The sequence below is a fragment of the Phalacrocorax carbo genome, chromosome 4 (genome assembly GCF_963921805.1).
Source record: "Phalacrocorax carbo chromosome 4, bPhaCar2.1, whole genome shotgun sequence".
Lineage (NCBI taxonomy): Eukaryota > Metazoa > Chordata > Aves > Suliformes > Phalacrocoracidae > Phalacrocorax > Phalacrocorax carbo.
The window spans coordinates 37,112,555-37,140,546 of NC_087516.1; the positions used below are offsets into that span (position 1 = coordinate 37,112,555).

The 27,992-nt window shown below is 39.0% G+C and overlaps 3 protein-coding genes and 1 long non-coding RNA gene across 10 annotated transcripts in view; 3 read left to right on the forward strand and 1 right to left on the reverse strand.

Annotated features, from left to right (window-relative positions):
• The window catches only part of LOC135313064 (uncharacterized), a 40,748-nt gene that overhangs the window by 8,406 nt on the left and 4,350 nt on the right, over positions 1 to 27,992 (forward strand). For 3 of the 6 annotated variants that reach the window (XR_010372650.1, XR_010372648.1, XR_010372651.1), the window contains 3 exons: positions 19,990 to 20,145; positions 21,939 to 22,037; positions 23,084 to 23,143. This is a non-coding gene — a long non-coding RNA (uncharacterized LOC135313064). The remainder of the gene's footprint in view (positions 1 to 19,989; positions 20,146 to 21,938; positions 22,038 to 23,083; positions 23,144 to 27,992) is intronic. The other 3 variants (XR_010372652.1, XR_010372647.1, XR_010372649.1) reach the window with 1 other exon arrangement.
• On the forward strand, positions 11,968 to 13,726 carry LOC104046991 (claudin-22). Its single transcript, XM_009507237.2, has one exon. It carries the CDS (start codon positions 13,073 to 13,075, stop codon positions 13,724 to 13,726), a length of 654 nt encoding a protein of 217 aa, XP_009505532.1. The 5' UTR covers positions 11,968 to 13,072.
• Positions 14,778 to 16,824, forward strand: LOC104046992 (claudin-22-like). Its single transcript, XM_064449652.1, has one exon. The coding sequence runs from the start codon at positions 14,957 to 14,959 to the stop codon at positions 15,611 to 15,613; it is 657 nt and encodes a 218-aa protein (XP_064305722.1). The 5' UTR covers positions 14,778 to 14,956; the 3' UTR covers positions 15,614 to 16,824.
• WWC2 (WW and C2 domain containing 2) overlaps positions 16,881 to 27,992 on the reverse strand; it is a 106,002-nt gene continuing 94,890 nt past the window's right edge. For both annotated transcript variants that reach the window (XM_064449650.1, XM_064449649.1), the window contains exons 21-23: positions 26,686 to 26,928; positions 21,163 to 21,290; positions 16,881 to 19,133 (exon numbers count right to left, since the gene is read on the reverse strand). In XM_064449650.1, coding sequence (XP_064305720.1) covers positions 19,067 to 19,133; positions 21,163 to 21,290; positions 26,686 to 26,928 — 438 coding nt within the window. In that variant the 3' untranslated portion in view covers positions 16,881 to 19,066. The remainder of the gene's footprint in view (positions 19,134 to 21,162; positions 21,291 to 26,685; positions 26,929 to 27,992) is intronic.

A 27,992-nucleotide genomic window follows, 5' to 3' on the forward strand; every position in this document is an offset into this window, starting at 1 on the left:
CTTTTCCTTTTTATGTTTTCCTCACATGGAATTCTGAAAAAATCTGGTGTCAGTAGGTCATCAAAAAGCTAGACCATTGCATGCCTGTTAATAAAAACATTGGAGCTGCTGTGTAATTTTCATCTATTCACTCTCGCAGGATGAGGGAGTTACAGTAGGGTCACTCTTTAGATCCAAGACTCCATGCTGGTTTATACCCTAGGTAACTTAATTTGGTAGGGTTAAACAGTGAATTATATGCTTCTTAAATTACAGATACTTGCTATCTTTGTGATGGTTTGTTTTTTATTCATTACTGGATTGTACTTGTGGCATGTTCTTACTCTTTCGTGATTTATAATGGATCTCTTTATTGAATTATTGAGCAAAACTTTTAAATAAAACATCAAAGAATTCTCCCCTACCATAAATTCTCCTATAGTCGTGAGATGTATCAACCCTTAGGACCACTTTCCTCATCAGAATACTGACACTGCTAGACTTATTTTGGTGCACAGCACATTTAGGAATGTTCATCCAATATAGCCTTTTTTCTTTTGAAAGTGAAATGATTTGCCTTATAAATATGCAAAATTAGATTGCTGCTTCTACAAATATCTTACACAGTATCTGTTTTGTTCTTTCTAGCCACCTTAGATGTGCAATAGGTTGGTTTTTGTTTTTGTTTTTGTTTTCTCTGATTCACATTTTATAGGTGAAGAAAAGCAAATTAGTTACTTTTAAGAAGCAATTTAATTACATTTTCTGTAAGTCCATTACCAGAGTTGAGAAAAAGACCAGAGCCTGACTTCCAGCCCTTGGCCATCTTCCTTGTTCTGCATGTTATATACTGCTTTGCTTGGGCTAGAGAGCCGCTGAATCGAGGCTATATTATGAAATTGTGAATTGTGATTATTTGTCAGCAATCAAGTTTGTGTGGAGGTCAAAACTTGAGCACAGGTCTTCTCATGGCCACTCATGTAAGCTCCACTTGTTAGTGCTTTTTTTTTTTGATTTGTCTGCTTATTTCAACACATTAAAAATGACTTTATGGCTCTGATTAGTGTTGTTCAATAACTTTATGCTACCTTTGAGGTTCTTGTCACTTCCATAGAACCAGAAAGTCTGTTTCTTGCCTGGAGGGGATTAGTGTTTAGTTTGCACATAACAAAACAAAAAGAAAGCATAAAGCACTGTTCAGTTATTCCAGAACCCCAAGAAATAGTTTGTAGTGCAAGTATTATGCTTTAAGGATAGATGAGATGAGACTACTGGGAACAGCATTAAATTTCTGAAAGTAAAGCATAGGCTTTGATTCACAGAAAATGAAATTTGGAACAGCTTGGCATTTTTTTTTAATAAATACCAAAAGGAATACACATGTTTATGTTTAAATGTGTAATTTCTGTGGGCACTTTTAAATATATATTTCTGTCATCTGGCTATTTTTCTAGAGGCTAGAATAGGCTTCCTGGGATATCTGAACTACAAACCCCTTCTGTTATGTCTTGTTGTCTAATGTATTTTACTCCCTCAAAAGGGAATAAGCTGTACAAGCAGAAAAACTTATTTAGGTGCTGTTTTAAAAAGGGGGGGAAGGGACCGACTTTCACCACAGACTAACACTGTTTCACTGGCAAGAGTTTTTCTGTAGGCTTGGCCTGAGATGAAAAGTTTTCTTGTAGCTGAACATGATTTCAGTAAGTGCTTGGGCAAAACGATGATAAAACAGTGTAGGTCTAGTGAATGCAAAGACACCACCTCTAGACTTAGGAAGCTCCTGACCTGCATTTAGGTAGAAGCTGGAAAAGGTGTTGAGGAAGTAGCCCTATCTGCTTGCCCAGTACTTCTGCTCTTCCCTAGCTTCTACTACTGGTCCCTGACAGAAATAGGATACTGGCTAAGCAGTGCCTTGGTGTATGGCTGTAATCTGTGCTCTTTCTTGGACTTGGCATGATCTGCATGTGTCTGGGCAACAGAAGACTTTTCTTAATACTTGGGGCTGTCAGTATGTTTTCAGCTGAAACTCTCTGAGATCTCATAAATAACTGATTCCCCACCCCCCCCCATTTAAAACCAAAGTCAAGTGAGGTAGTCAGAGACAGCTGGAGATGTATTTGGATACAAACAGCCTTCTGAATCCTGCAACAACCCACCTCCTTGACTGCTTCTCATACCAAATTCTAACAATGGGGTTTATTTGCTTTATAATATAAATTATTTTATTTTTTGCCTTCAGGGCCCTAGCTATGTCTTTACAAATTAGGTTTTATCTACACCAAATGCTTATGGCAGTGCCGAGCCTCAAGCTTTCTATATTAATTATCAAATACTTAATATACATAGCATTTCAAAGATCTTTTATGCTTTAGTTTGCAGCATTTCCGTGAGGCATTCCCTCAAAGACAGCTGCTTGTTCCAGTTTGCCCAGCTAGCTCTAAATCTTTCTTGCCTTTATTGCTGGAGCGTTAGGCGTCTCTCAGCTTCCTATCAGCTACTGCTGTTGGAAACTCCCAAATTATGCATCTGTAGCTCCTGTTTCATTTGCAGAAGTCATTAATTTCTACCCTGAATTCCTATTCCAACCGGCACTGGGGGTTGTGGCAGTCCCAGGCAGTGCTGCAGCACTTGATGCTGTAGATCCTTCTATTGCAACTTGAAAATCTTCCTTCCCTCACGCTCCAAGATCTTCATGTCTGTTACTGGTTGTTTAGGTCACTTACTGGGCTCCAACAGTGTATTTTCACTCCTGCTGTTAGAATGATATGGAAAGCTAAATCACACAAAAGACAAAGGAACCAAGATTTTTGTTATTGTTTCACTATAAGAGCTCCCAAACTTTTTTCTGGCCGCCTTCTCCTGTTCTTGCACAGATAATGTGGCTGGCTCCGTAGTCAACAGTGGATCAGAAGATCCTGTTGCATTGGGAGTTCTGGGCTGTGATGCAGCACTATTGCTGTATGCTGGTAAAAGCTGTTCCCTCCTCTTGCTGGTTTTGTTGTGGTTGGTCTCCTCAGCCCCATGAGGGTTGCTGGCTTTACAGCTTGGGCTACCCAAGATCAACTGGAGAGAGAACTGTGTTTTCTTGTACAGGTCTGATAAACCAGTTCATTTGCTATGTTTTGTGAAACATAATCTGATGGCAAGAATGGTAAATGTTCTGTGTGGTAGCTGTGAGATGATTTAAGCACACTGATGTTTTCTGTACCCTAGAAAATAATCCAAGAGATGTGACTGTTCTGTAATTAAGAGGGAGAAAATGCCAAAGCTACATACTGACTCACCGTTTCTTCTGATACACACTATGCCTCGTGGGCACAGTTTTAGGAACTGAGCTCCAGATCTTTAACAAGATGTTCCCAAGCTACATCCTTTCCCTTCGTTTTCCTCAAGCCCCCCTGCTTCCAGCCTTTCACAATTTGGACGTCATTTGACTCTGAAAAAGGCCACCCCTCTCTTGCATTTGTGGAGGCGTAATAAGAGTTCAGCAGGGAGCTCTGTGATGAAGTGTTTCTGAAAGCAAACCACTTGCAGAGGTGAGAGACAAAGGCTTTTCTTTCAGGGCTATGTGGAGGGATACCTGCATGTTCTCTGTCATATCTAGCAGGTAATAAAGGAAGGGAAGTGCTCCTTGGCCCCCATCTTCTTTCATACATGTGCTAGGAGCTTGGAAAGGTCCTTGTCCTCTCAACATCATCAGAAGACAGAATATCTCTGTGTGTGTGCGCACGCTGCAAGGAACACGAACATCATACTGTTATCCTGAGAAGTGGGTTTGTTCGCTTGGTGTGCAAAATGCCAAACTACACACAGAGCGGAAGTATCTTATTTAATTAATTTTTGCACAAAGAATGGTGCTCTGTGGTAACTCACAAAGCTAGCACACCCATGCTGAAAAGCTACAAGGCATTTAGACAATTAAATGTGCCAGTCACATCTAATAGTCACATGCCTCAGCTAATAATTGGTTAATTTTTTTTTTCACTTCGATGTAAATATACAGTTCACTTTTAATTTACCACACATGCTCAGAGAGTAAGGGACTTATGGGGGGGAGGGGTGGAGTTCCTGGCCTATGGGCCTGATTTTTCGTATTATAATAAGGATAGTTCACCTAGTGGGCACTTTGTTTTTGTTCTTATCAACATCCCAATTAGTTTTTGTCTATACACTTTATCACCCCATTCTCAGCATCTTCTTAGGTGGGATGTTTGCTTTGATCAGTCTCTTGGCTCTCCTCAAGGATATAGTCGTAAAACAAGTGCCTCCCTATCTCTCAGTTCCTGTCTCTGGCCATCAAATTTTGTTTTGCCAAGCTCACATAGTTCGTTGTTATGGCTTAGTGGAAAATTCCCAAAATTCAATTTTCTTCAGGATTTTGAATTCTGGCATTGATATCATAGCAAATCATAAACTGAATGTGACTTAATGATGGTGTCAACAGCAACAACAAAAAGCTATTTGTTTTTAGGGATTGCAACAAGGGGAATGTTGTTTGTAAGAGAGCAGACAATGCCCATCTCTGTGACATTAACCGCTAGGTGCTATGGCTTAAGAAAGGAGGACAAAAGAGGAGAACAAGAACATGGCCGTAGGAAATATGATCTGTATTCCAGTGCTTTGTTAGAACAGGTTGCTTCGGAATGCTGTATTTTTTGTCAGCAGAGACTTTAAAAGAAAAGCTAAGTAACTGTTTATCAGTCTAGGTTTGCTTTATTTTGTCTTGTAAGAAAACCATAAAATTAAAAGTAATTTTTGTCTTCTTTCAATTTACATGGAAACTACAGGTAATTTTATTCTACCTATGTGGGAAAACTCCCCAGGTTAAAAATATTTGTGCACCTTGCTGTCAGTGGTGTTCCTGTGGGTTGTGGTTAGACAGGACAGGTAGAGAAGTTCACTTGCACTCCTTGAGGGATATAAATGCCCCATTTTTCCATCTACCACAATAGCAGCAAATTCTGTGATCATTGTCCTGCAGAGAAGTGATAATTAGGTAAAGAGGAAGCATGATAATATGATGTAGCATAAAGGGTTTTCACATGAATACAGATGCATTACACCCAACCACTGAACCTATACTTCATGAAAATCATCATGCACTTGGTGCCAGGAGCACTTTCCAAATCTCATGCCATCTGTGCATCTGGCAGAATATTACAGGAAACTCATTTGTACACCCACTTGGGAGTGTATCCTTCCTATTTAAAAAAATACCCATTTCTAGATCATATCTTACAGTGGAAGACACTAGATTTCAAGCAGACGACTGTTGAGAGAATTCATTTTTTCCTATTTAATTTATTGGGCTAGAGTTATTTTCCCAAAATGACAAAATGCAGATACCAAGATACCAATATGCCAACAAAATGGTGCTGTTCACAATATTTCCAGCTTATTCCAGGAAAGATTTTAATGAAATACTTTTTTTTTTTTGTCCTAAAGTGTATGGTGAACAAGAACATAACTATGACAATCATGATGGTAATTGTGTGAAAAAAGAGAGGTTTATTTTCCCACACTAATTCTCTTACAGAATGATACCATGCACGCTGTATTGAAACCTGACAGAGGGAAGGTAGAATCACCACAAGAGAGATCGTCACTCTTTCATCTGTTTAGAGATAATTGTGTATATATAATAAGCTAGGGTATTCTAGCATGGACAAGATCTCTGCATGTGGATATTAAAGTAGTATATACCAAAAAGAATAGTTTTGAGATAGTGAATTAGGAAGAATAGTGAACATCACGTAAGAACTAGGCACTAGTAGATAAAATGATCTAGCAACAAGTTTATAATTACAGGGGTAAAATGATGTTCTATGTATGTTTGGAAAGTGTGTGATACTTTGCAGAAGATACTTCATACCTTTCCAAAATGCAGTCATCATCAATTAATTAAAACAGAAATAACTATCACATAACTATTGCAGAGGTATGATATTAGAAGTCTTCAGCAGTTATTTCCCTCTGGGTTGGTATTGAACATGGGCAGGCATTATCTCAAGCTACTGATGCAGAATTGATCAGAACTCCTGCAGTCTCACTCATCTCAGCTATATCGTATTTTGCAATACATCATGCACTAGATGTGTTAGTGGATTCTGTGCATCATCCTTTTCACCTCTGCAGGCAGTATTTGACATCTGAGGATGCTGCTGGGTGGCTGCAATCAGTGGGAGGGTGAGAGGAAAGTGAAAGGAGGGAACTGCTGTTCCTCCTTCCCTCCCCGCACCCATCCCTTCCTCTGGAGTAGCCATAGATATCTCTGCTTGACTCCCTTTTCACTGCCCCCCTGAAGAAACGTGAATAGATAGAGGCTTTTTAGCTTTTTTGATGTAAAGTACAGAAGGAGTGTGGATGAATATGACAGAAGACAACAGTAAGGTGTATAGTTAAGTTTTAACTAATACTGACAAATGTTAATGGTTTAATTTGTTAATGACAGGATATCGTGAATTCTTTAAGCTTGCTTAGATTTCTGTTGGAGGGGGGATATGTAATTCATGGTTAAATCATGTGAGGGAAGAAAAGCGCTGCTCTTTTTTTTTTTTTTTTGTAGACAAAAAGATCTGTAACGTTAGAACAGTTCCTTGCTAGGAAAGACCTTCCCTTTCTACATCTCCTATCTCCCTGCACCTTTAAAGGTAAAACACTAAAACAGTTTAGCCCACTAGAATATGAAGAACAGTCATGTTTCAAATGACTACCATAAACCTGTTCAGCTGCTTTTCTCCCTTTCCCCCAAATCTCAATTATGGCAGATAACCAAAATGCCACAGGTGCCCCTCACTTCCTGCACTTGTAAAAAATTCTCACAGCTCATTTCACATTCTGGCTAGTTTAATGCTAAAAGGTATGTGCAGTCTTCTAATTTATGGTTAACAAGTCCATGTTATCTTTGTAATCCCCATTGTCATACAATAACAATTCCCCATGTAGGTTCAACTGGGTACTACAAATAATTTCTTATAAGTTTACTGATAATAAGACACACATCTTAAGAAATGACAGAAAGCTTATTATAATAATTGTTTGCAGGTGTTAAATGAAAAGCATTATAGAAATATATGTGTAACACTCTATTAAACCAGAATCTCATAATAAGGGATGGATAATGATAAAGAAGCCTACACATTTCACAGCTCAGAGATTAATTTCTTAGACTTCCATCATTCAGGGAAATCATATTCCAATCACTGTTCAAGTGACATGAGTTTTCATACTTACAGTAATCTCCTGTATTGACAGTACATCAAAAATAGTACCCTGAAGAATAAGGCCAATTTTCTAACCCAGTCAACCCTCACTTAAAAGTCTGGATTGGGATGGTGATGGAAAAGTTTCTGCAAAGGTGGAAGTACTGAGCCTTAAAGCATTCTTTATTCTTCCAGTATAATGATGGCAAATCTGCCCTCTCCCATTTCAATCTTTTGAATAAGTCCCTAAAGCAGAAATAGGCAGTTTCACCTTGCTGTGCTTAACTCTTTCAGTGCCCTTCCCTTCTAGACCTTGTCTAACTGTCATTAATCCTACATGACATCTTTTTTCAAGCTTTTGATTAATCTTACAGAAGTGAAACTGTTAGCAAGGTCTTTCACTCCCAGAAGTGCATTTCTTTTGCATACATAGTAGGCTCTTGTTAAAGTTGCTTAATGAATTACATCCAGTGTTTGAAGAGGGAAGGTATGCAGGGTTGGTCAGTCCTCGTAATACTGAAAAGCTGGGAATATGCCCATTTGAGGAGAGAGGTCCTATTCAGGGGGCCAGTGACGGCTGTGCCTTTTTCCCCATGTGAGAAGGTTCTGCAGCCCCTTCCTGGCTCTTTTGAAGGAGCTGAGGTGGCATGTGCATGCTGAGTCCTCACTTTCCACTGCTGCCCTCACCCCAGCTTTGCCTTGCTCTCTGCATGTGGGCCCTGGTGCACCAGCAGTGTAAAATCATCAGCAGTGGCTGCACTGCTGGGGTCTGTTGTCTGCCTGCATCAGGGAAGGTGGATCAGAAGAGGTGCTATGGCCTTCATGGTGATTTGCTTTGTCTCTGCTGGACAGAGGACAGTTACCCTTCTGCTGTAACTTCTGCACCAAACACTCAGTTGGGCTTTTTGTGACTTCTTTGCTCTAGCAGTGTCCTAGCATTCACTGAGGGGCACTATCTTCAGATATAATACAGAAACAAATAGTGTAGTCTCATCACCTCTAAATATTGAGTTAGATGATTTATGAAAGTGTAATGACATCTTGAGCTGTGTGTGTCTAAGTTAATGTCTTTTCCCCTTCCAAAATGGAAATTGTCATTATCTTCATCACCAGCGTACCCTTCTCCATACTGCCTCTCTTCCCTGCTTTCGCAATGGCCTCTAAGTGCCCATAATCAAGGGTTGCTGCTGTGGATCGCGCTAGGGTTCAAGCAGGTGTGTAACAAACAGTGCCACTCATACACTGGAGTAGGGAGTGTTTGTGGGTATTATGTCAGTTTGATCTTCACATCTACCCTTCCAGCTCTGTGTGAGGCTGCATCTAATTTGGTACTGTAATTTCAGTGGAGGGAAACAAGGAGGAAATAATACAGAAGACGAACCATAATAACTTCAGTATTAAATAAATAACATTCAGATCAGTCCACTTCATTAGCAAGTCAGAACGTACCTGCTATCACTCTGTTGCGAAGTTTATGAGTCTCAGTAGTTGGAGACACACAGATAACTATTCAGGGAGAAGTCAACCTCTTTCTACTGTGATGCTCTCTGAAGCATCCTGAAACTTTAGCATCTACCAATGCAAATAATTATTTTTGTCAAAGTTCACTTAAATGCAGACTAGAGTAAGTCAATATGGAAAATGGTATGGATTGTGTCCTTTGCTTGATGTTTCTGTTGGCTTCACTGAAGGGCATGTTGGATATGCAAAACCAAAAGATGCTCCACCATTACAAAGAAATGGGTTCTTAGTTAAGTAAGAAAATACTAACTCCCACAACTTCCAGTTCAAGCAATAAGGTGGAAAGCAAAAGACTGCCAAGCTGAATAAATTAACTCACTTGTAGTAAAATGCTGAAGGCACTACCTTGCCAACTTCTGACACCAGCTATGTTTTACTGGCTGTAACTAAGATTCAGTTACAGAAAATCTATACACTTTCTCTTATTTCCATCTTTTGCATATATATCTATAAGATGGGAATCTAAATATAAGATACCTGTGAATGATTCATGGCAATACTAGATATTTAAATGAGCAATGAAAAATATTTAGGGAACTCTGTGACTATCTTCAGATTAGCAGAAATTATGATAGTGTCTGGGGAACATTATTGGAGACAGTTGTACCTCAGTGATGAGCACACTTCTGGACTGCTGGAGGAGAATAAACAAGCCCCCAACATGAACATCCTCATGCCTTATGAAGAAACTGAAAGTATAGGAAAGAGTCAGTCCCTTATAATACACTGACTGCTTTTGTGGGATTAAATTGCCTAATCAGCTCCCAAAGCGCTGCACCTGATATTTCTTTCCACTTATGTTGAACAAAATATATTTGGATAATTGTGTGGGCTGCAGAGCTGTGTGAAGACAACAATTCCCTAATACTCTTTGCAGGAGGTAAAGTATTAGTGTATCTATCTCTTGCCATGGGGGTTCCCAGAAGAGTTAGTGCAGTGCTAAATCTTTTAAAGAAAATATGTATTTCTTGCAATAAGATTCAGAATCCTTGTGTTCAGCCTGAAATGGTTTTATGGGGAGTAAAAATTTAATGCACTTACCTGCATAAAATGTAATGCATGCTGACCACCCCAATTCTCCTTTAGTCTAGTCAAAATCATTTCACAAAATGATGTTTGGAGTTAGTTCAAATTAAGCATGTGATCTCCAACGCTTGAAACAGTATTACTGAAATGGTAGGAACATGTTCATGACCTGCACTATATTCTTCATGGGCATTGCCTGTAATGGGAGGTGTGAAAGCTCCATGTCTCTCAGAACTGGCTGCTGAAAAAGTCAAATGGCAACAGCAGCAAGCGTAAGATGTACCAATCTGTACCAAGCAAGTGCCTGGCTTTGGGGGCGCAGATGCTCTGGAGAGTCTCTGCTGGCTCCTTCATGAGGCAAGCACTGGGAAGTGACCAGAACTCTCCCTTCTCTGCAGCTCAATTCCTTGTGTGCTGAGATTGTTTTAGCTGCTTAAGCCTCTGTAGGATGGTATTGCTGAAAGTCACATACATGAGGCTGGGGGGAGGGGCTCTAAACCCAGTCAAAAACCCCTCTAAATTAATCTTCACCTTCCTTACCTGAGAGCACGCTGGTCAGTGATGGCTGTACCTATTCTTCCTTTTCTTCCTCAGAAGCCTGTGTTAGACAAGCATGGTCCTTGCTGCAGAGGCTGGCAAGGAGAGCGGGGAAGGAGAAGGGGCAGAATTGTCCTGGAGCCGCTCACTTGTGCGCAGGTCCCCAGCACTGGCTGGGGAGGCCCCCGGCAGGCAGCTTCCTTGCCCCACTGCCTTGGGGGGCAGTGGCCATCTCCACTGAAACCCCTTGAGATGATCTGTTGTTTCAGGCTGTGCAGGTGTCACTAGAAATATTTTGTTGTCACAATATAACAGTGTGCCCTGGGTTTATGTTTCAAATTACCCTCAGCAGTAGGGCAGAAACCAATGGGAGTCGCATTCTAGCCCTTAGGCTTTGCAGTAACTCTGATGTGTCTCTTTCTGTGTACACACAAGTCTACCAAAATAAAGTCATTCTGGGAATATGACATTTTTAGATGTGAGAGAAAGAAATAATAGTGGGGAGGAAGAGTGCGAAAGAAGGACAAGGGAGAGAGAACTAAGGCAGTTAGTGACCCGAGAATTTACATATCTCATTTCAGCTGGAAGATCTTTTTTTTGTCTATGGATTTGCTGAGATTTTCATAAGATCAGTAAGTTCCAAGTAAAGGCATTTTAGATCTTGTTCTATCTTGGTGAGAAAGCAAGTTTTACTCCCCCCCGCAAAGAACAAGGATTCTTTTATAATCTTGCACAGGAAAGCATAAGGAAGCTTTGCTTGCTCTAAGTTAGTGCCTGGTTAATAGTAAGTTGCAGAACTTAATTGGCAGATCTTATTGATGCAGCAGTTTGAATGCTTCTGATTGCTAAAATTTAATGGCTGGCAAACTGCTTCAGGTGTGGTCAACACTAGCAAAATGAATGGGCTTCACATGCTTGATGCTCATGCTCTCATGTTGTATTGACTGTTGGAATTAAGAGCAGAGAAGAAAATGTTAAATATTCACAGACAAGAGAAGCACAACAGGCTTCCAGTAACCATGATTTTAAAGTCAAATAAGCATGTAGCCCCTGAATACATACAAGCACTCTGGAAGTGTAGTTTATCTGAAATTTATCTGAAAAATTATTCAAATGGCTTTATGGAGTTTCTTATTGAATGTTGTGATGATTTCCAGAACTAGTGTTCTTGCTCTGGGGAGAGAAATAACACTGCCAAATCTCAAAACGCAATCTGGATTTTGAATGAATGCAGGGTTGGTCTTTTTTTATTCTAGTGGATGGCCAAAGTTAGAACCTTGCTTGCATCAGTTTGTTCCCAGTGTTGTCAGTAATACCCTTGGTGATCCCTTCTTTTGTACATGGCCATTTTTGACCAGGTATAAGCTGTTGTACTGGGTTGGTCAGTACACAAGGAAAAGGGAAATAGATCATCTTTCCTTGTGTTGGCTCTTCACAACTTGTGACAGGGCAAACACAAGGCGTAGAAATTAAGCCTCAATATGGAAAGGAGGAAGAAGAGATCATCTCACTGTGAAATTTCTTAATGATACCCTTCAGGATTTTGGAAACCTTCAAAAACAGTGTTACGTTTTTCCATCACCTGATAACCTCTTTTGGGCAACTGAGAAAATATGCAGATGAGTAGGTTGTCATATCTAGGAAATGAAGTCAAGAAAAACTGGAAAACATCTCTGGGTTGTACATGTGCGCATGTGTTCACACTGCTCGGCTCCCTCCCATACAGTCTGTGCTGTTACATCTCTGGAGGGGAATAGCAGACAAATCTTCTCCTTGCTGACCCTGTAGACAAGGACAAGTATAGCTGACATGAGAGCAGGAAAAAACCTAGGGTTTCCTAATGGGGTAATGGCATAATGGTATCTTGCTTTGATCAAAAAGGTACTAGGCATTCCTGCCCCTGGGAGCATTGAGACCTAATGTTGTTAGACACTAAGCATATACACTCTGTGCCATCTGGGACATGGGCTCTAGGAAAGGGGACACTCTGAGCTGGTGTAAGCTGCTACCATGGTGTTGCTGAAGTCCTAGGGCAGGTAAAGTTTACGCTGGCTGATGATGTGCCTGGGTTCATTATGGTGGAGGGATGTCTAGGATTTCATTTTCTACGGTACTTTCACGATACCCGTCTCCTTTTCCCCTTAAGAGTCAGTTAAAACAAAGCCCATTTTAAAAGAAATGAATGTAGAAAATGTGAACCATAAGGATCTTTTACAAAGCGTCTTTTACAGTGCTTGGGACATAAAACAGGGCAGTGGAAGATAAGCCGTTATGTATGTTGAGGAAGCCTAAGAATAAAGATTATAGGCAAACAGTCTACCTTTCTTTACAAGGCCCTGATTTACATCCCTGAAATCTCAAATTTAGCCATTACAATGAAGTCCTGTTGCACACAGAGCTGACTTTTTATCACCACTTAAAATCTAATTAATCCGTATCGAAGCACAAAGATTTCTGTTGTGTTTTAGGGTGAGGGGTCATAGAGCCCTCTTTGTTCATCCTCAGGCTTGTAATCATCAGGCATTGGGATATAATTTTACCAAGCAAATTGGAAGGTAACAGATCAAATCCTTATCGGAAAGCCTAACTCATGGTTTAGTGAAGTCCTTCATCCTTTATGTGAAACTTTATATTCATGAAGAACAAAACAGTGTTTCAGAGCCCACAAAGGGTTAATAGCAAGGGCTTATATTTGGGGCAGCAGAGAACTAAAATCATCATAGCTTCCACCATCAGTCAAGGTAGCAGTTGTTACAGAACGGCTGGGGAGACCTTCCTCCTCAAGCTTTGAGGACTCAGCTCCTATAATGGCCTTGGTCTATCGACCAACGATGCAATTAAGTGGCATACTGTGCTCTCTGTTGGGATGGGTCCTGTCCTGCCTCACTACCTATTTACCCCAGTGGAAAAATCTTAACTTGGAGCTGAATGAACTGGAGATCTGGACCATGGGACTCTGGCAAGCTTGTGTTGTCCAGGAAGAAGGGGGAATGCAGTGCAAGGACTTCGATTCTTTCTTAGCTTTGCCTCCAGAGCTCAGGATTTCTAGGATTTTGATGTTTTTTTCCAATGGATCGGGGCTTTTGGGCCTCTTGCTCTCAGGATTTGGGTTGGACTGTTTGAAAATTGGTGAAAGACAACAGGAACAAAAGAAACGGCTGTTGCTGTTTGGAGGAATGCTCTTCTGGATATCGGGGATTGCAGCTGTTGTCCCTGTTTCTTGGGTTGCCCATTCCACAGTCCAGGAATTTTGGGATGAGAATATACCAGATATTGTCCCCAGGTGGGATTTTGGGGAAGCATTATTTGTTGGCTGGCTTGCTGGGTTTTGTCTTATACTAGGAGGATCCCTACTTAATTTCACAATCTGTTCAACTGAAGTCCATCCATCTTCAATCCATTATGCAGTAGCAGAACAGCAAGATCAGTGTCAACACTTGGAAACTGAAACTAGGCCTTAAAATGGAAGGTTTTAAGTAGTACAGAAAGACTGCCCTTTCTTTCAAACCCTGGTGCAAGCCAGAAGCTTGTTCCAGTAGTAGTTCAAAGGATTCTTTGTTACCTAGCTGAGTTCCTAAACTTGTCTGTTTTCTCCATAACTGGTATTGGAAGTGCATGTGTTTTCTCACCTGCAGAACTGTTTAAAACTTTGTTTCACAGAAGAATGCTGACGTTTTCGTAGACTGCGCAGAAAAGGTGCTTTTGCTTTCTCAGCTGCACTCTAAAATCCTGAAATGAATATGCGTGTTCCATTACAGCTTGCCTTTTAACCAAAATATGCTTCTGTTTCATATGCAACCAATTAAATGAGCCTCAAAGTTTGACTCCCTGTTGCCATTTTCCACTTGCCTAGTGCAGTGACCTGCAAACTTGAGTTTTCACATCCTGAACAGTCTAAATACATGTATTGCATTAAATCGTTTCTCTGTGTATTTGGGAATGCGTTATGCTAAGAAAACTAGACTTCTGAAATCCTAGCAAGCCTGGCAGATGTCTTTTTGTGCATGGGTTGTTAGAGGGTGGGTGCTTCATATCCACTAAGCTGTTTTTTACCAGTCTAGCACATTAGGCTGCCCAGACAAGTTATTCTAAGTGTTTCTGGCACCTGCATACTTTCATGCACCAAAACCAGGCTGGACAAATGTTGCTTTAAAAAACTCTTACACTATCTTCTTCCGATATAGGTATTGAGGCATTAAGCATCCTATCAGAGGTTCCTTAAGCTCCATTCACGTACAGCAACATGTTCTGGACCTGTAACCTCTGACTTTAAACAAATGATACTCACTGGCCACAAGGCAGACAGCTTCATTTGCTGTAAGTAGAAGTAAGTGTATCAATGTGATATTAAAACTTAAAAAACTGTGAGATGCCAAAAGTAGCAGAACTGCTGTAATGCTTTAGCAGATTAATAGAAAGCAAATGATTAGTTTTGGTTTTGTTCTTTTTAAAAAAAGCTTATGAAAGGTGAGCCCAGCTGTGGCCACACCCGTCAGCTACTGGTTTACCACACTACCTCTCAATCCCCCAAACACTGTGCCTGGAAGCAGGCAACAGAAGGCAGGAGGGGGAGGAGTATTTATTTCATGCTTTATAAAGCATTAACTTCTGCATATGTTCAGTATGACAAAGAATTGAGCGGAACAGTATCTGCAAAAGTGAGCAGCTTAGCACTGCTGTGACTGCTAAAAATGAACTTAGTCCACAGACACAGGCTACAGTTAGTTGGATTTGCGTTGTCTGTACTAGGATGGCTTTTAACTGGTACCTGTAACTATTTACCAGACTGGAAAAATCTCAACTTAGACTTAAATGTACTGGAGCTTTGGACCATGGGACTCTGGCAAACCTGTATAGTCCAAGATGTAGGAGGAACACAGTGTAAAGATTTTGATTCTTTCCTAGCTTTGCCTCTAGAATTCAAGATTTCCAGGATTTTACTATCTACATCAAATGGGCTAGGACTTCTGAGCCTTGTCGTCTCTAGTCTCGGTTTGGACTGCCTAAAGATGGAGGCTACAGAGCAGAAGCGAAAGAAACAGCTGTTACTTCTTGGAGGAATACTTCTGTGGATGTCTGGAGTTCTGGCCTTAGTGCCTGTTTCTTGGGTTGCCCATACAATAATCCAGGAATTTTGGGATGAAGACATCCCAGAGATTGTGCCCCGATGGGAAATAGGGGATGCGCTGTTCAGTGGTTGGTTTGGTGGATTTTTTATAATTCTAGGAGGATCTCTACTCCTCTCCACAATCTGCCTGTCATCTGACCATCAATTACCAGAGCAGTATGCAATGGCAGATATGCAAGACACACATCACCATCTGGAAATTGGAAATAGAAGACTTTAAAAAGGGGTAGATATCAGGTTTTCAGATTTCTTAGTCTTATACTACAGTAAGAAAGGACTGCTGAACAGTCAGGTTACTGTTTACAAGAGCGGGAAGGCGGGATTGTTTCTTACTAAGTAGTTCCTTTAATTACTACTCATCTTCAATTTTAATTACATTAATTGATGAGCTATGGGGATCTAAGTCATCACTGTATTTCTCCAAAATCTGACCAAGCACAGATTTTTGTTTGTGTAGTGTTTTGTTTTTTTTAGGGCGCGTATACAATTTTTAATTTCTACACATGCATGGAGAGGTGACAATCTTTCAAATGGCAGAACTCCTACTGGGGCTGCTTTAAATGATGCCTTAATGTTATTTTTGTAATAAAGTTCTGAAACAGTTTGTAGTGCCAGTTCAACATGCATGACAAAAACCTCATTCAAGGTCTGTATTAAGTTCCCTGGACCTGTATCACTTACACTAGTGTAAACTGAATGGTCTCGGACATAATGTCATGTAACAAAGTTCTCCATTGCATGTGTGCACATATGACTGGGCAGGGACACATTAAAAATCTTTCTCTAAGGAGAGCTAGTATTTCTGAATAATAATAATATGATGATGTCCAGGGCAGAGTTGACCATGTTCTTTGCTACTGCAGTTTTACTTAATGAATGTAAAGAACTAATTTCAAGTAGATTAATTGCTTTCTAGATAACTTATCCTAAGACTTGTCAGTGATTGATGTGAACCTTCTATAAATTGCAATGATCTACACTGACAAAGCTGTAGCAGCCATCTGTTTACGCAATGAGCATATAAAGACACAGAACAGCAATAAAAGAATTAAATAACACACTGGTCTGGAAAAGAGCTTTGTTAAAAAATGTATTTTCCAATCACTGAAACACATGGAAAGTGCAGAGACAAGTTAATCTATGTGATGTATTTGCATACTCTTACAGACAAAATTAGAACAGAAACACATTCAGAATATAACCTGATTAAATATTTAGTTCAGTCCTGAGCATTTGATATTTAATACAGTATAAACATAGCAACAGTAAAAAAAATCTTAAAATTATTTGATTTGTGTTCTATTAAAATTTCTGCTAAACTTTGCTTATTTGGCTAAATATTCTTGTACCAGTAATATTTAGATTTTGATATATGCAACTGCAGTGACATTGGTACCTGGAAATAGAACTAATGACACTTGTTATACTCTGCTGTGCAGAGTGAATTCCACTTTGAGAGTAATATTTATGATTTTAAACTGATGGGGTTTTATTTATTACTTTAGCTTCTTCTATTGAGTGTTTTAGGTGTGAATAACTGAATTAGTAAAAAAAACCCCAAAACTCCAAACCCAGAATTGTTAAAAGCTGCCTATAAACATGTTTGACTTTACCAATTTGGAAAGCGAGGAACACGAATATGTTTAAGTCTCCCATTTAAAAATTAGTTTTGCAAGCTAATGCCAGCAATACTTTAATTTTGACCTTACCTTGTGCTTACAAATCAGACAATAATACTTTTTTTAAAAAATTATCCAACTTGTGAGAAGAACCAGCTATTCTGGCAAGAATTTAGACAGCTCTAAATATTTTTCACCATAGCATCCTTAATGTCAAATATTCTTATGGCCAGAACTGAACTATATTAAACAGAACATAAATAAGACTGTAAATAAATAAAAGAAAAATCATAAAGTACACCTCTAAACATCATTCTACAAACAACTTATATAATCAAATTGAGAAGTTGAAACTGTCAACCTTCATTTCACCTCTACATTAAATAATTCTAGATGTGTGGTTTTTTTTTTAAATTGACCTTTCAAACATGAATTTTATCTCAAGCCCAAGAAACAAAAAATACATGGGGCATTCATAAAGGATGTTCAATCAGTCATCTTGCCCAAAATAGCACGTTTGGCTATACATTTAAGTGAACTGATTTATTTGTGCATAAGAAAACCCTTGGGTGTTACACAGACCTCTCATCACAGAATTGTCACTTTGAATTTGAGACAGCTGCTACCATATTGTGGTTATATTTGCTTCCATTTTCTCACCAAATAATTATAGTCGTCTTGAAAGATGAAGTCCATGCATATGTGGCTTGTTGTTTGGGGAAGAAACCATTAGAGCAGTGAATTAAATACATCTGAGTGCAACATATTAAGTAGAAAATGAAATAATTGTTAGCTGTGATGTCCACCTACTTACACAGTACCCACAGAAGATACGATGCCAACTGCTTTACCAAGACAGGGCTGCTTAAACACCTACATCTCATGTTCTGGACTTCTTACAGAATGAATCCAAGCTGACACTTCTTCCTAGCAGACTGCTTCATGCAAGACAAATGTGAAACAGGCCCTTCACATCTCTTTATTAAACCTGTGCACCTTCAACTGCATTACAGGGTGAATTGTGTACTTTTAAAATGTTACTTACTGTACTGAATAGTCAGGAACTTTTTTCAGAAAGGGTTTACCTTACCAACAAGACTTCTGATATTTGAGTTAGTATGTGACAGATTTTTATTCTAGTACTTTAATGAAAACACCTTCATATTTGTAAACCTAACAAACACTTTTACTTATCCCTAGTTGGCAATAAGACAGCCCTCTAGGACAGAAGATTAACATTGAGAAACACTCATGTTTAAGTGTAAAGTGGATATAACTAGTTCAATTTCAATGATGGCATTATGAATTTGATTCAGCTTCCAGTTCAGAAAGCAGCTGCCCCTTTTGGTAGTCTCATAATAAGTTTTTAGGGTTACTTGTCTGCCTTGCCTTTCTCGCTCTCCCGCAGATGCAAGAAACCTTTTAGTGCAGGTTAAAGTACTGTACATTCACAAAACTAAACTCTGAACTCTGTCTCTTCCTACAATGTATTAAAAAACAAAACCAGAAGAAATCTGTTTTCAGAAACAAAATTCCAATGTGGGTGATGAATCTAATTAGCAGCTGTTGTGAGGCAGCCTTGATGTTTTGGAAAGGAGTTTACACTTGTGGTTAACTTTAAACTATAAAAGTCACACTCTTGTACAAAAATATTGCATGGCAAAACAGCCATCTTCACAGTCTGCTCACATGAAAATAGTGAAAAGATAAACAATCTTCTGTTGAACGTAATATTTCTCAACACAGTGCGGTTCAACAGGATTCATGCTTAGTACTGCCTTTGTTCCTTCTTTACAAAATAAAAACACATGCAATACATACAATCTGTACAAAATCAGCATCAGTATACCAAAATTAATCTACTTTGGTTTTCCGGTTGTTGGGGGGTTTTGCCATTTTTGAAGCATACAACAATTCAGTTCGCTATATTTTACAAATAAACATATCAATAGTGAATGTAAAATAGAAGATCTTTAAAAGCAGGTCACTGGAACTACAAAGTTCATCCGAAAAGAGATGAGCAAGTGGAAAAACACTTCAATGAAAACGCATAATTATACATCATCAGCTGGAAGGGCTGGTATACTGATCTTTGCTCTTGTGAAGTATGCTATCTTCTCCCTGAAATTAGAAAAGTAAACAAGTTGTTATTTTACTATTTATGGCATGACTCCAATGTCATCTGCTGTACAGCTGCTAATGTTACAGCATAGTTCTTTAAAATATAGGTTTGGAAAATAAACAGTGAAGAAAATACACAGTGAATTTATTTTCAAAAATGTGGTTGCCAGAGCATACTGACATAATTCCCTTCTTAGGCAGATTTATGTAAAAAGTAGCTCCAATTTTGAAAAAGAAAAAAAAATCAATATTTCATTAATAACTTAAATGATGAGACTGAAATATTGATCTAGTCGCTGCATTTCCTATGATTATAGTTCAGTGTGGGGATGAAAAGGCAAAATAAAACATTTTATCCTGACTTGGGAAAAGGTGGGGGGGAGGGGGGGGAAATTGGGTCTGAGCAAGACTCAGAGAAGCAGAATTGTCAACCCAATCTCTAGTTGCTTCCCCTGTGCTGTTACCATTTCTGTCTCCTATGAACTGAGAGATTACTGAAGCATAACAACTTTACACAAGCTTGTCTGCCAGCAGCCTAGAAAGCAGATGATAAGTATTGGGGGCTTAAAAATTAAAGCTCAGAAGAGTCATTATTCTTGAGAGCTTCAAAAATGCCTTTGTGTGGTTAGACTGAGGCCACAGCAGTGTAACAAGTCCAACTAGCAGCGTGAGTACAGTTCACCCTTAGGAGGTAACTGTCCAGGAGACTAAACCATGTTTTCCACTGGCAAAGCTTGAGTTCCCATCAGAAGCAGTAGCTCAGCGCAAAAGTAACTATGTAAACTGGATTCTTCGGCTAACTGTGGGGTGATTAGAAGATAAAGGAGGACGGAGTGTTATGATACCCTTCTTGCAGGGGAATGATGTCATGAGCACTATTACACGTTCCCGTAAAATTTGCAGCAATCTGTTTGTGATGACTGTTAAATGACCAGCACCAATCAAAACTCTTTCTCAAGACTTGCACAGAAAGTGAAAACTGTTTGAGGATGCTCTGAATTTCATACTGAAGGTAAACAGCTCTGCTGTAACACTGCTTTGCTGAGGAACCCATTTTCTTTCTCTCTTCTTTTGATTCCGCATCACTTAGAGGTGTGGTTTGCAACATGTGCATCACAGGCCCCTATTTGCTTATGGACATCTCAATCAGCTCACAACAGACTGGGTTAAAAAAATGAAAATGAAATCCTCACATGTATTAGCAGCTAACAAATTTCCTATGCAGGAATTCAGAAATAAAACTAAGAATGTGTTAGTGACAAAACATTAAATTAGCTTGCAGTACTGCTTCTGTGTGGAAGAGTAAGCATTGTATTTTTCAGTCCACAGGTTTATATTTATTTTTATATATAAGTGTGGCCTTTGGGCTGCTATCCTGCTACTTACTGTCCAGCCTTGTAGGAATTTAGACCAGTTAGAATTAAGGTTTGAGATAGAAAGTGTTCCTTCTGGCTTATGCTAAGCAAGAACACTTGATTAATTGCTTCATGCAATCAGTTGCTGTTCCCACAACCGAAAGGAGGGAAACAAAAAGGAGAAGGGATTCAAGATCCCTCTTGAATGATAGGTCTTCAGGAAGACACAAGTAGTGGTTAATCAGCTTCCTGAGATGTATACTGTTCTACTACTTCTTGAGGGGCGATTTGCTTCAAGCACCTGCCATCACCAGAAGAAGATCCCATTACTTAAAGCCCCCTGTCAATCTACTGTGGGTAAGGTGAGCCATGGCAATGGTCACACACGTGGTTGCCCACAGCAGGCACCACACTGTGGTCTGAAACTTTTCACTCTGCTTCCTCACCACCCCCACTCGCTGACATACTGCCATTTCTGCCACATGAGCAAGTTACCGAGGCCTGGTCCTCTGAAACTCCAACTTTGAGCTATGTTAGAAGTGTCTGGTGTTTTTCGCAATTCAAAGGCTTGCGGATTTTTGACTAATGTTACAGGGCATGTCTGATTATATTTAGAAATAATTCATGTTACTTCACTACATTAAGAGGAGCACAAAAAGCAGAACAGGCCATACCTGAATGACTGCACCTGCAGTGGCACTTTCTGGCTCTGCTCCCGTAACCGGCATACATCCTTAGAAGCTTTCCTCATCAATTTCTCAGCACTTAAGCCTTGCTTCTGTTCTTCTTTTGACTGTTCAGCCTGTATACAGGAAAAATAGCTGTATTTTGCTAATAATGAACAACTCATTTCAAAGAAATGACAAATTCTTCTGTGTCAAGCAAAACACTTGGCAGTGTTAGGTTAACTGTTGGACTCAATGATCTTAAAGGTCTTTTCCAACCTAAATGATTCTATGATTCTATGAAAATCCCTATACAAAGGGTCAGTAAGACAGAAGAATGACATCACATGCCTAAGCCATGGGCACAAGATAATGTAACAGAGCTTTTCCTATAAAGAAAAAACAAAAAAATAGAGCCAATCCAACGCATCACGGGTGGCTACTAAGTGTTACAAGGTTTGATATTTCTTAGGGCTATGGTTAGACAATACCTACATTTGCATGAACAAATGTTATCTATCCAAATATCTTTTTAGAACTGGGAGACAGTCATTCGCTTCCCATGTAAAATGCTTTTATTTCCTAATGAAAGCTCTCAGGAAAGTTGCCTGTATCTAATCTAAAATGACAGACCAAAAAAAAAAAAGAGAAGGCATGCTCTCAAAATACACTTTCAAGTTTTGTTGACCTTGTTAGCAAAGTTAATATGCATAAACTCTTGTGCCTTATTCATGACAGGACACCTGTTTTGCATGTGAGACTCACGTCTTTCATTTGCATTGTAGCGGTGTAAAAGCCAAGGCAAGTGAACAGAACACTAGTGGTAACAAGAGATCAAGGATCTTTCTTGACGTGAATGTAGTTGAACAGCTACATACCGACCAGTAAGTTATAGTATTTCTGTTTTCTTAAAAAAAAAATCTTCATCAAGGATTTCTGAATGCCCAATAATCTGAACAGCAGCTCTTTTTAGGTGGGCAGTCACCTGGATTTCTTGTGACAAATACCCACCATTCATATGCAGGTGAGCCCCGTAACACATACATTATAACCCCCATTATGTGTGGGGTGCATGGTGTGGGCAATGCCACCTTGAGTGTGCACTTAACTTCATTTCTAGACTACAGGCACTGTCAGACAAATGTTATTTACTGCATTTTGAAATTTGTCAGCCACCAAAACTTAATAGAAGCAGTTCACATTCTTTATTTTTCAAGTTCTTTAGAGGTTAATTTTTGATGCTTAACTTGAAAATAAAATACTGTTCTGTTACCTCAAATTAACACACATACCCAAGCCTGGAAGAGTAATCTTCAAAATTCATTTGTAACTTGAGTTCACATCTCCAGTTCTGAATTCAACCCAGTAGACTCCCAAACAACAAAACCGACTAATTAAAAAATGTTAGTCTGTACCATCAGTTTCATACTGGGTATTTATAGAAATCTGTTCACAGCAGGACAGTGGTACCCTCTGTCTGTTGAAACACACTCCAGTGTGTTATATGAAAGTGTTTTACATGAAAGAGCACCACCTTTTCGAAAACTCATTCAAAATCCAGTCAGCTTGCACTGCTGTTAACTTCTCCAGTCCCCAGCTCCAAAATAGCTATGATTTAAAAATGAAATGAACCTATAAATATAGCTTTTGTTATTAGTTAGTAAACATAAATTTGCAATCTACAACTGGTGGTGTATTAATTAATTTTACGTGTGTCACTGGCCATATGTTTTATCAGCTTGCCTAGTTAATATTTATCATCAAAGCACTAAACAAAATATTTCAAAATCCTCTAATTTTATCTTTCCCCTAACTATACACGAGATTCTTGTGACTGCTGCATTTTAGGTTAACAGCATAGATGACTCTGTTTTAATACTCTGTTACCATGTACTACATTTTCATTTTTTAAATCCTTTTATTTTTTCAGGATGTTCTCAGAGAAACTTTGATTTCATCCCAATGTCTCTAAGAGTCTGCGTGTGATAAGGTATGTACATGACCAAGTTTATATTTACATCATGTTTCTCGAGTGATTTATAAAGCTAGTGAATCCTCCATCTTTACAAAATACAGAAAAGCACACTAATACACTGGCCATACATTCAGTAAGTGCCAAAAATCTGGCACTTTTCTGACAAAAATAAGTGCCAGATAGGAATCTCTGTATCTGCACTTAGCTCAAGCGTGAGATGAAGAAGAAACACTATCAAAATTAAAGCTGAAACACTACTTCCCATCTTGTTCCTCTGTGGTTTTTGTATAGAAAAATGAAAGTGAATCTAAAGAAAAAAAATGTTAACTGTGCTAAATACCAGAACACTGAACAAGGACATATTTGTGGTATTAATGACATAATTACAGACTACCTCTACATAGATGATGTACTGAAAAGAAATACAGATGATCTTTACAGATATTCACAGGAGTATTTTTTGGACATAGACAAAGAGGAAGTATTTCAGAGGACACTAGGCATCTGAAAAATTACTTGAATGAGGATTTAAGACTCGGAAATACTGCACTATTTCTCACAAAAACACCATCTAAACAAGAGAAAATGCTTCTGGTGCACAGAATCACCTACCGTTTTCTGATCTGCAGGTGTTAGTGGGCTTTACATACTTGCTGTACTTAGGAAGTTGTGCTAGGAAGGGGAGGGAAGGTATGGAGTCTGTGTATTTGACTTCAAGCAGAGTGACTGCGTGCTAGCAAGCAGCCACTGATTTTCAGCATCCCCCACATCTGCAGTTTCATTTTTCATTCGAGACTCACTCAGTTTCTCTGACACTTCCAGCTGCTGCATTAGTCTGTGCCATTATAATGCCTGCAGGATCTAAAAAATAATCTATGACAATGTTCTCTAGGCCGCTGTGTTTTGCTAACCCAAGAGGAAACACTGACAGCGGAGTACTGCATTCTCAGGGTCGTTTTGCTCCACAGGGGAAGGCTGCAATGATTTTAAGGGTAAAAATATTTCTAGAAACTTTGTAAGTGCTCTTCAAAGAGATGGAGCAGCTGTGATCATTGTTCTGATTTTTAGCTTGCAAAGGAGGACTTAAATGCTGTGTTGCAGCCTGCATATATTTTAGGAACATATATTACTACCCTTATTCCTCATTGTAGTGTGTGTCATGGTGTTGATCACTGACACCAGAGATAAAATATGACAAACCTATCTGCTGCCTTGAAAGAGCCAGCTGAAATAAGAAAGCACAAATGCAAAGGATTTATAATATTAAATGTCTATTCTAGTGGGAATAGCTTTAGACTGGGAGGAGTTTTAAATTAAATAAACAATTAAAACTTAATATTTCTATCCTGCATCCAGCATCAGATATAAACTATGAACTTCTAAATAAAATTAGCTATGCTTTTTTTATATATAAGCCACTATTTTTAGGGGTTAAAACTTAGAAAGGTCAAATTCATACAATGAATTCACACGGTAAAAAAACCACACAGTTACACTGTGTGATGTTTGAATGTTGTGCTGTCTTGTCCCATTTTGCCCAAAGGTTTTTCAAAACACTTGTCAATGCTCAGCCTAAACTCTACTAGTATCTTATAGCAATTTTAGAACTCCACTATCTATAGCCAACAGCAGATGCCAAGGAAAGAGAGGCAGGAAGACAGAGGGGACAGAACAGGACATAAACATGGAGCTGGGAGAATGTATTGGGGAAAAAAGTTTTGTTTCCTAAGCTATTAGATGGTCAAGGACTTCTTGAAGTAAGTGATACCATTATGTATGGTTGATGACCTCTGATAGATTTTTCTTCCCTAAATGTATCTAATTGCTTTTTGAACCTATGTAAACTTTCAGCACTCTCAAGTGTTCTGTGGAAAACATTGTTACAGTTTAAGTGTTGTGCTATGTTTGCTTGCATTTAAACAGCCACCTCTTCAATTCCCCGCTTCCTGTATTATAATAAAAGACAATAATTAATTGCTGTCCTCCACCTCACTCATTATTTTATATACTTCAGCTGTAGCTACTTAGCCACTCCTAACATGGAAGCTGTTTCCTCCTTTGTCCATCCTTGTCAACCCTCTGTAGTTTTATTATTCAGTTTGAGAAGGGGAACCAGAGCTGAACAATGTTTAAGTTACAGGCGTAACATGTATTTATATCATAAAACAACAATTTGTTTTCTTCCAAACTTTCTTAGTTTGGAACTAAGATTTCTTAGATTTCTTAGTAATTCCTGTCTTATTTGCTTTTTGACATCCGCTGAGTGCTGTGATGCTTTTGCTGATGTTTTTGTTTCTTATATTCGGAGTTCTCATTCCTAACATCTAATTCAGAGTTCAGCTTTGTGTATGTAAATATGAGGGTTATCCCTTCCCGCCTCTACACAAGCTATTTACTGACATTTAGCTTTTTTTAAAAACAAAATTAAAAAACCCCAAACAACTGTTGCTTACATATTACGAGGTCCTCTGCACCTTGTCAAAATTGCTTTCCGTTTTTATGACTCTGAATAACTTGGTGTCATCAAAACGCTCATCTCTATCAACCATAAATAGCTGAAGAGTACAAATCTCTCCTGGAGGGCACTACCAACCTCCCCTCATTGAAAACTGATGAACGTTGACTGACATACATGGGAAGGGGGCTCCAGAGGGCATCTACTCCAACCTCCTGCTCAGAGCAGGTGAAGCTAGAGCTGGATACTCAAGGGTCTTGTCCAGTTAGGCTCTGAATATCTTTTACCATGGAGATTGGGCCCCTATTCCAGTGTATGATCACCCTAACAAAACAAAAAACCAACCTCCCCAAAACAAAGCAAAAACCCCACAACATCCAACTTATTCATGCACTTTGTCAGAATCTTCCATGTTCCAGCTTGTCACCGTTGCCTCTAGTTCTTCCTATCCCATTTCTTGTCTTTTATCCACATGAGGGCATCACATCTTACCTTATGGCAGTTTGGAGACAGTGAGTATATACTTGTATTGTTTGAGAGGCCATCACACACAGAACAGATTTTAGCTTTTCTTTGCCAGAACTATAACAAATATGCCACAGGAAATAAGCCACAGTGGAAGTACTGTCTTTCCCACACACCCCTACCACTGTAAGTAATGGTTGCTGCCTCTCTCTAACTGTTACAAACACCTTTTGGCTACAAGTTCTGTGCAGATTGCAAATCAACTGATGCTGAAGGACAAAAAGAATATGCATGTCTGTAGAAGTACAGCTGAGACGTGAGAATTTTAAATTAACGTTTAAGTAAATGCTATTTTACTACACCAACTACAACCATTACTCCAAATAACAGAGTTTCTACTCTGAATTACTGAAGTATTTAGAGGGCACTAGAAAAAAATACTACGTCAAATTCTAGGTTTAAGTGCTGTAGTATTGACTCATAAAGAAATATTGTTTACACTATGTAATTCAGAGGTGTAATTAGTCAAATGTGAGCTTCTGTAAAAATCTTTAACATGATAGACGGAATAACAAATTTATAGAAAAGGTAGGGCATAGGTTTATTCATTCACTCAATATCTATATGCTGCTCATACCTGTTTTTCAGCTTGTTTCAAGAGTTTCTGGAATCGTTCATCCTCTAGCACACACAGGGGAAGGTCTGTCTCTCCTCTACCTTTCATTTCCTCAAGCTTTTGTTTAAGATCCCGCAAGGCCTGCAGCTCATCATTCAGACGATTCTGTCTTGTGCGTGATGCCTGGAGGTCCAGCTCCAAGTCAAGGGAAGTGCGCATAGGGCACTCTTGCGTAGCTCTTCGCATGATTGGTTGGCAAACAGGCTGAATCATTTGGGAGGCAGAACAATAAAAATTAGTATCTAGAGAGACTAGTGTAGGGTTTGACATCAGTCAGAAACGCTCACATTTATTTCCCCTCACCCCCCAAAAGCTGCTATGATGAGATCCAAGTCCAAAAATTCATCTATTCTGGAATTTTTCTTCAGTCACTATTCTAAAAATAAATGCAAAAGTTTCTCCAACCAGGTGTACAATGATATATTTACAGGTTTAAAAAACAAACAAAATGTTCTGATCCCCAGGACAACACAATGCCAGGAAATCAACAACTACACAAACTTCCCCACAGATTTCAGCTCTATTATTTATTCTTATAAACATTTGATTTTTCAAGGCCTAAGCAAGCTCATAATGTTACAAAGTCTGTAAATATGTATTTCTTTAGTGTATTTCACATTATTTACTATCCTTTGCCTGTGCATTTTCGCATGAATAAGTTGGGCAGGAGAAGCCATCCCAGACTATTCAGTATTTCTTTCTTATGCCATATATAATCCTGCTACCCAGTAACAAACCTTCCACAGAAGAGTTTTTTTTAGTTACAATCAAGATTAAAATATAACTCTCCCAACTTATGTAAGAATGAACTCCATTCAAGAGAAATATGATCTTACTGTCATCCTTAATCCTTTTGCTACTCAAACACTCCTGGATAAATGTAAATCCCCTTTAAAAGGGCATCTGAGTCCTTGAGATTTCCACCAAAATTTGCTCAAGATATATATGTTGCTGGTGTTGACTTTTGTGCAGCGTAAGCCACCTTGAGTCACTTTGAGTCACGGGGTTCTTTAACCCAGATCTCTTTGACAGTAACAAGCTAAAGTTCAACAGCAAATGCCATGATGCTGAGCACTAGTGTCTTGCTGCTGGCTTCAGTCACAACTAGAACAACTTAAGCTTTGTTGGTGGAGGAAGATGTAGGACTGAGACCACTGTGTTGAGATTCCAGCCTGGAACTAAAGCACTACATGTGGTACTTGCATTACTTTTGCTGAAATACTTGAAATAAAGCATATGGTTTAATTTGATTGTTAACCCTTCTCTCC

Excerpts from the sequence above, each read along its gene's own strand:
- LOC104046992 (XM_064449652.1), top strand. The coding sequence starts at position 14,957 with ATGAACTTAGTCCACAGACACAGGCTACAGTTAGTTGGATTTGCGTTG.
- LOC104046991 (XM_009507237.2), top strand. The coding sequence starts at position 13,073 with ATGGCCTTGGTCTATCGACCAACGATGCAATTAAGTGGCATACTGTGC.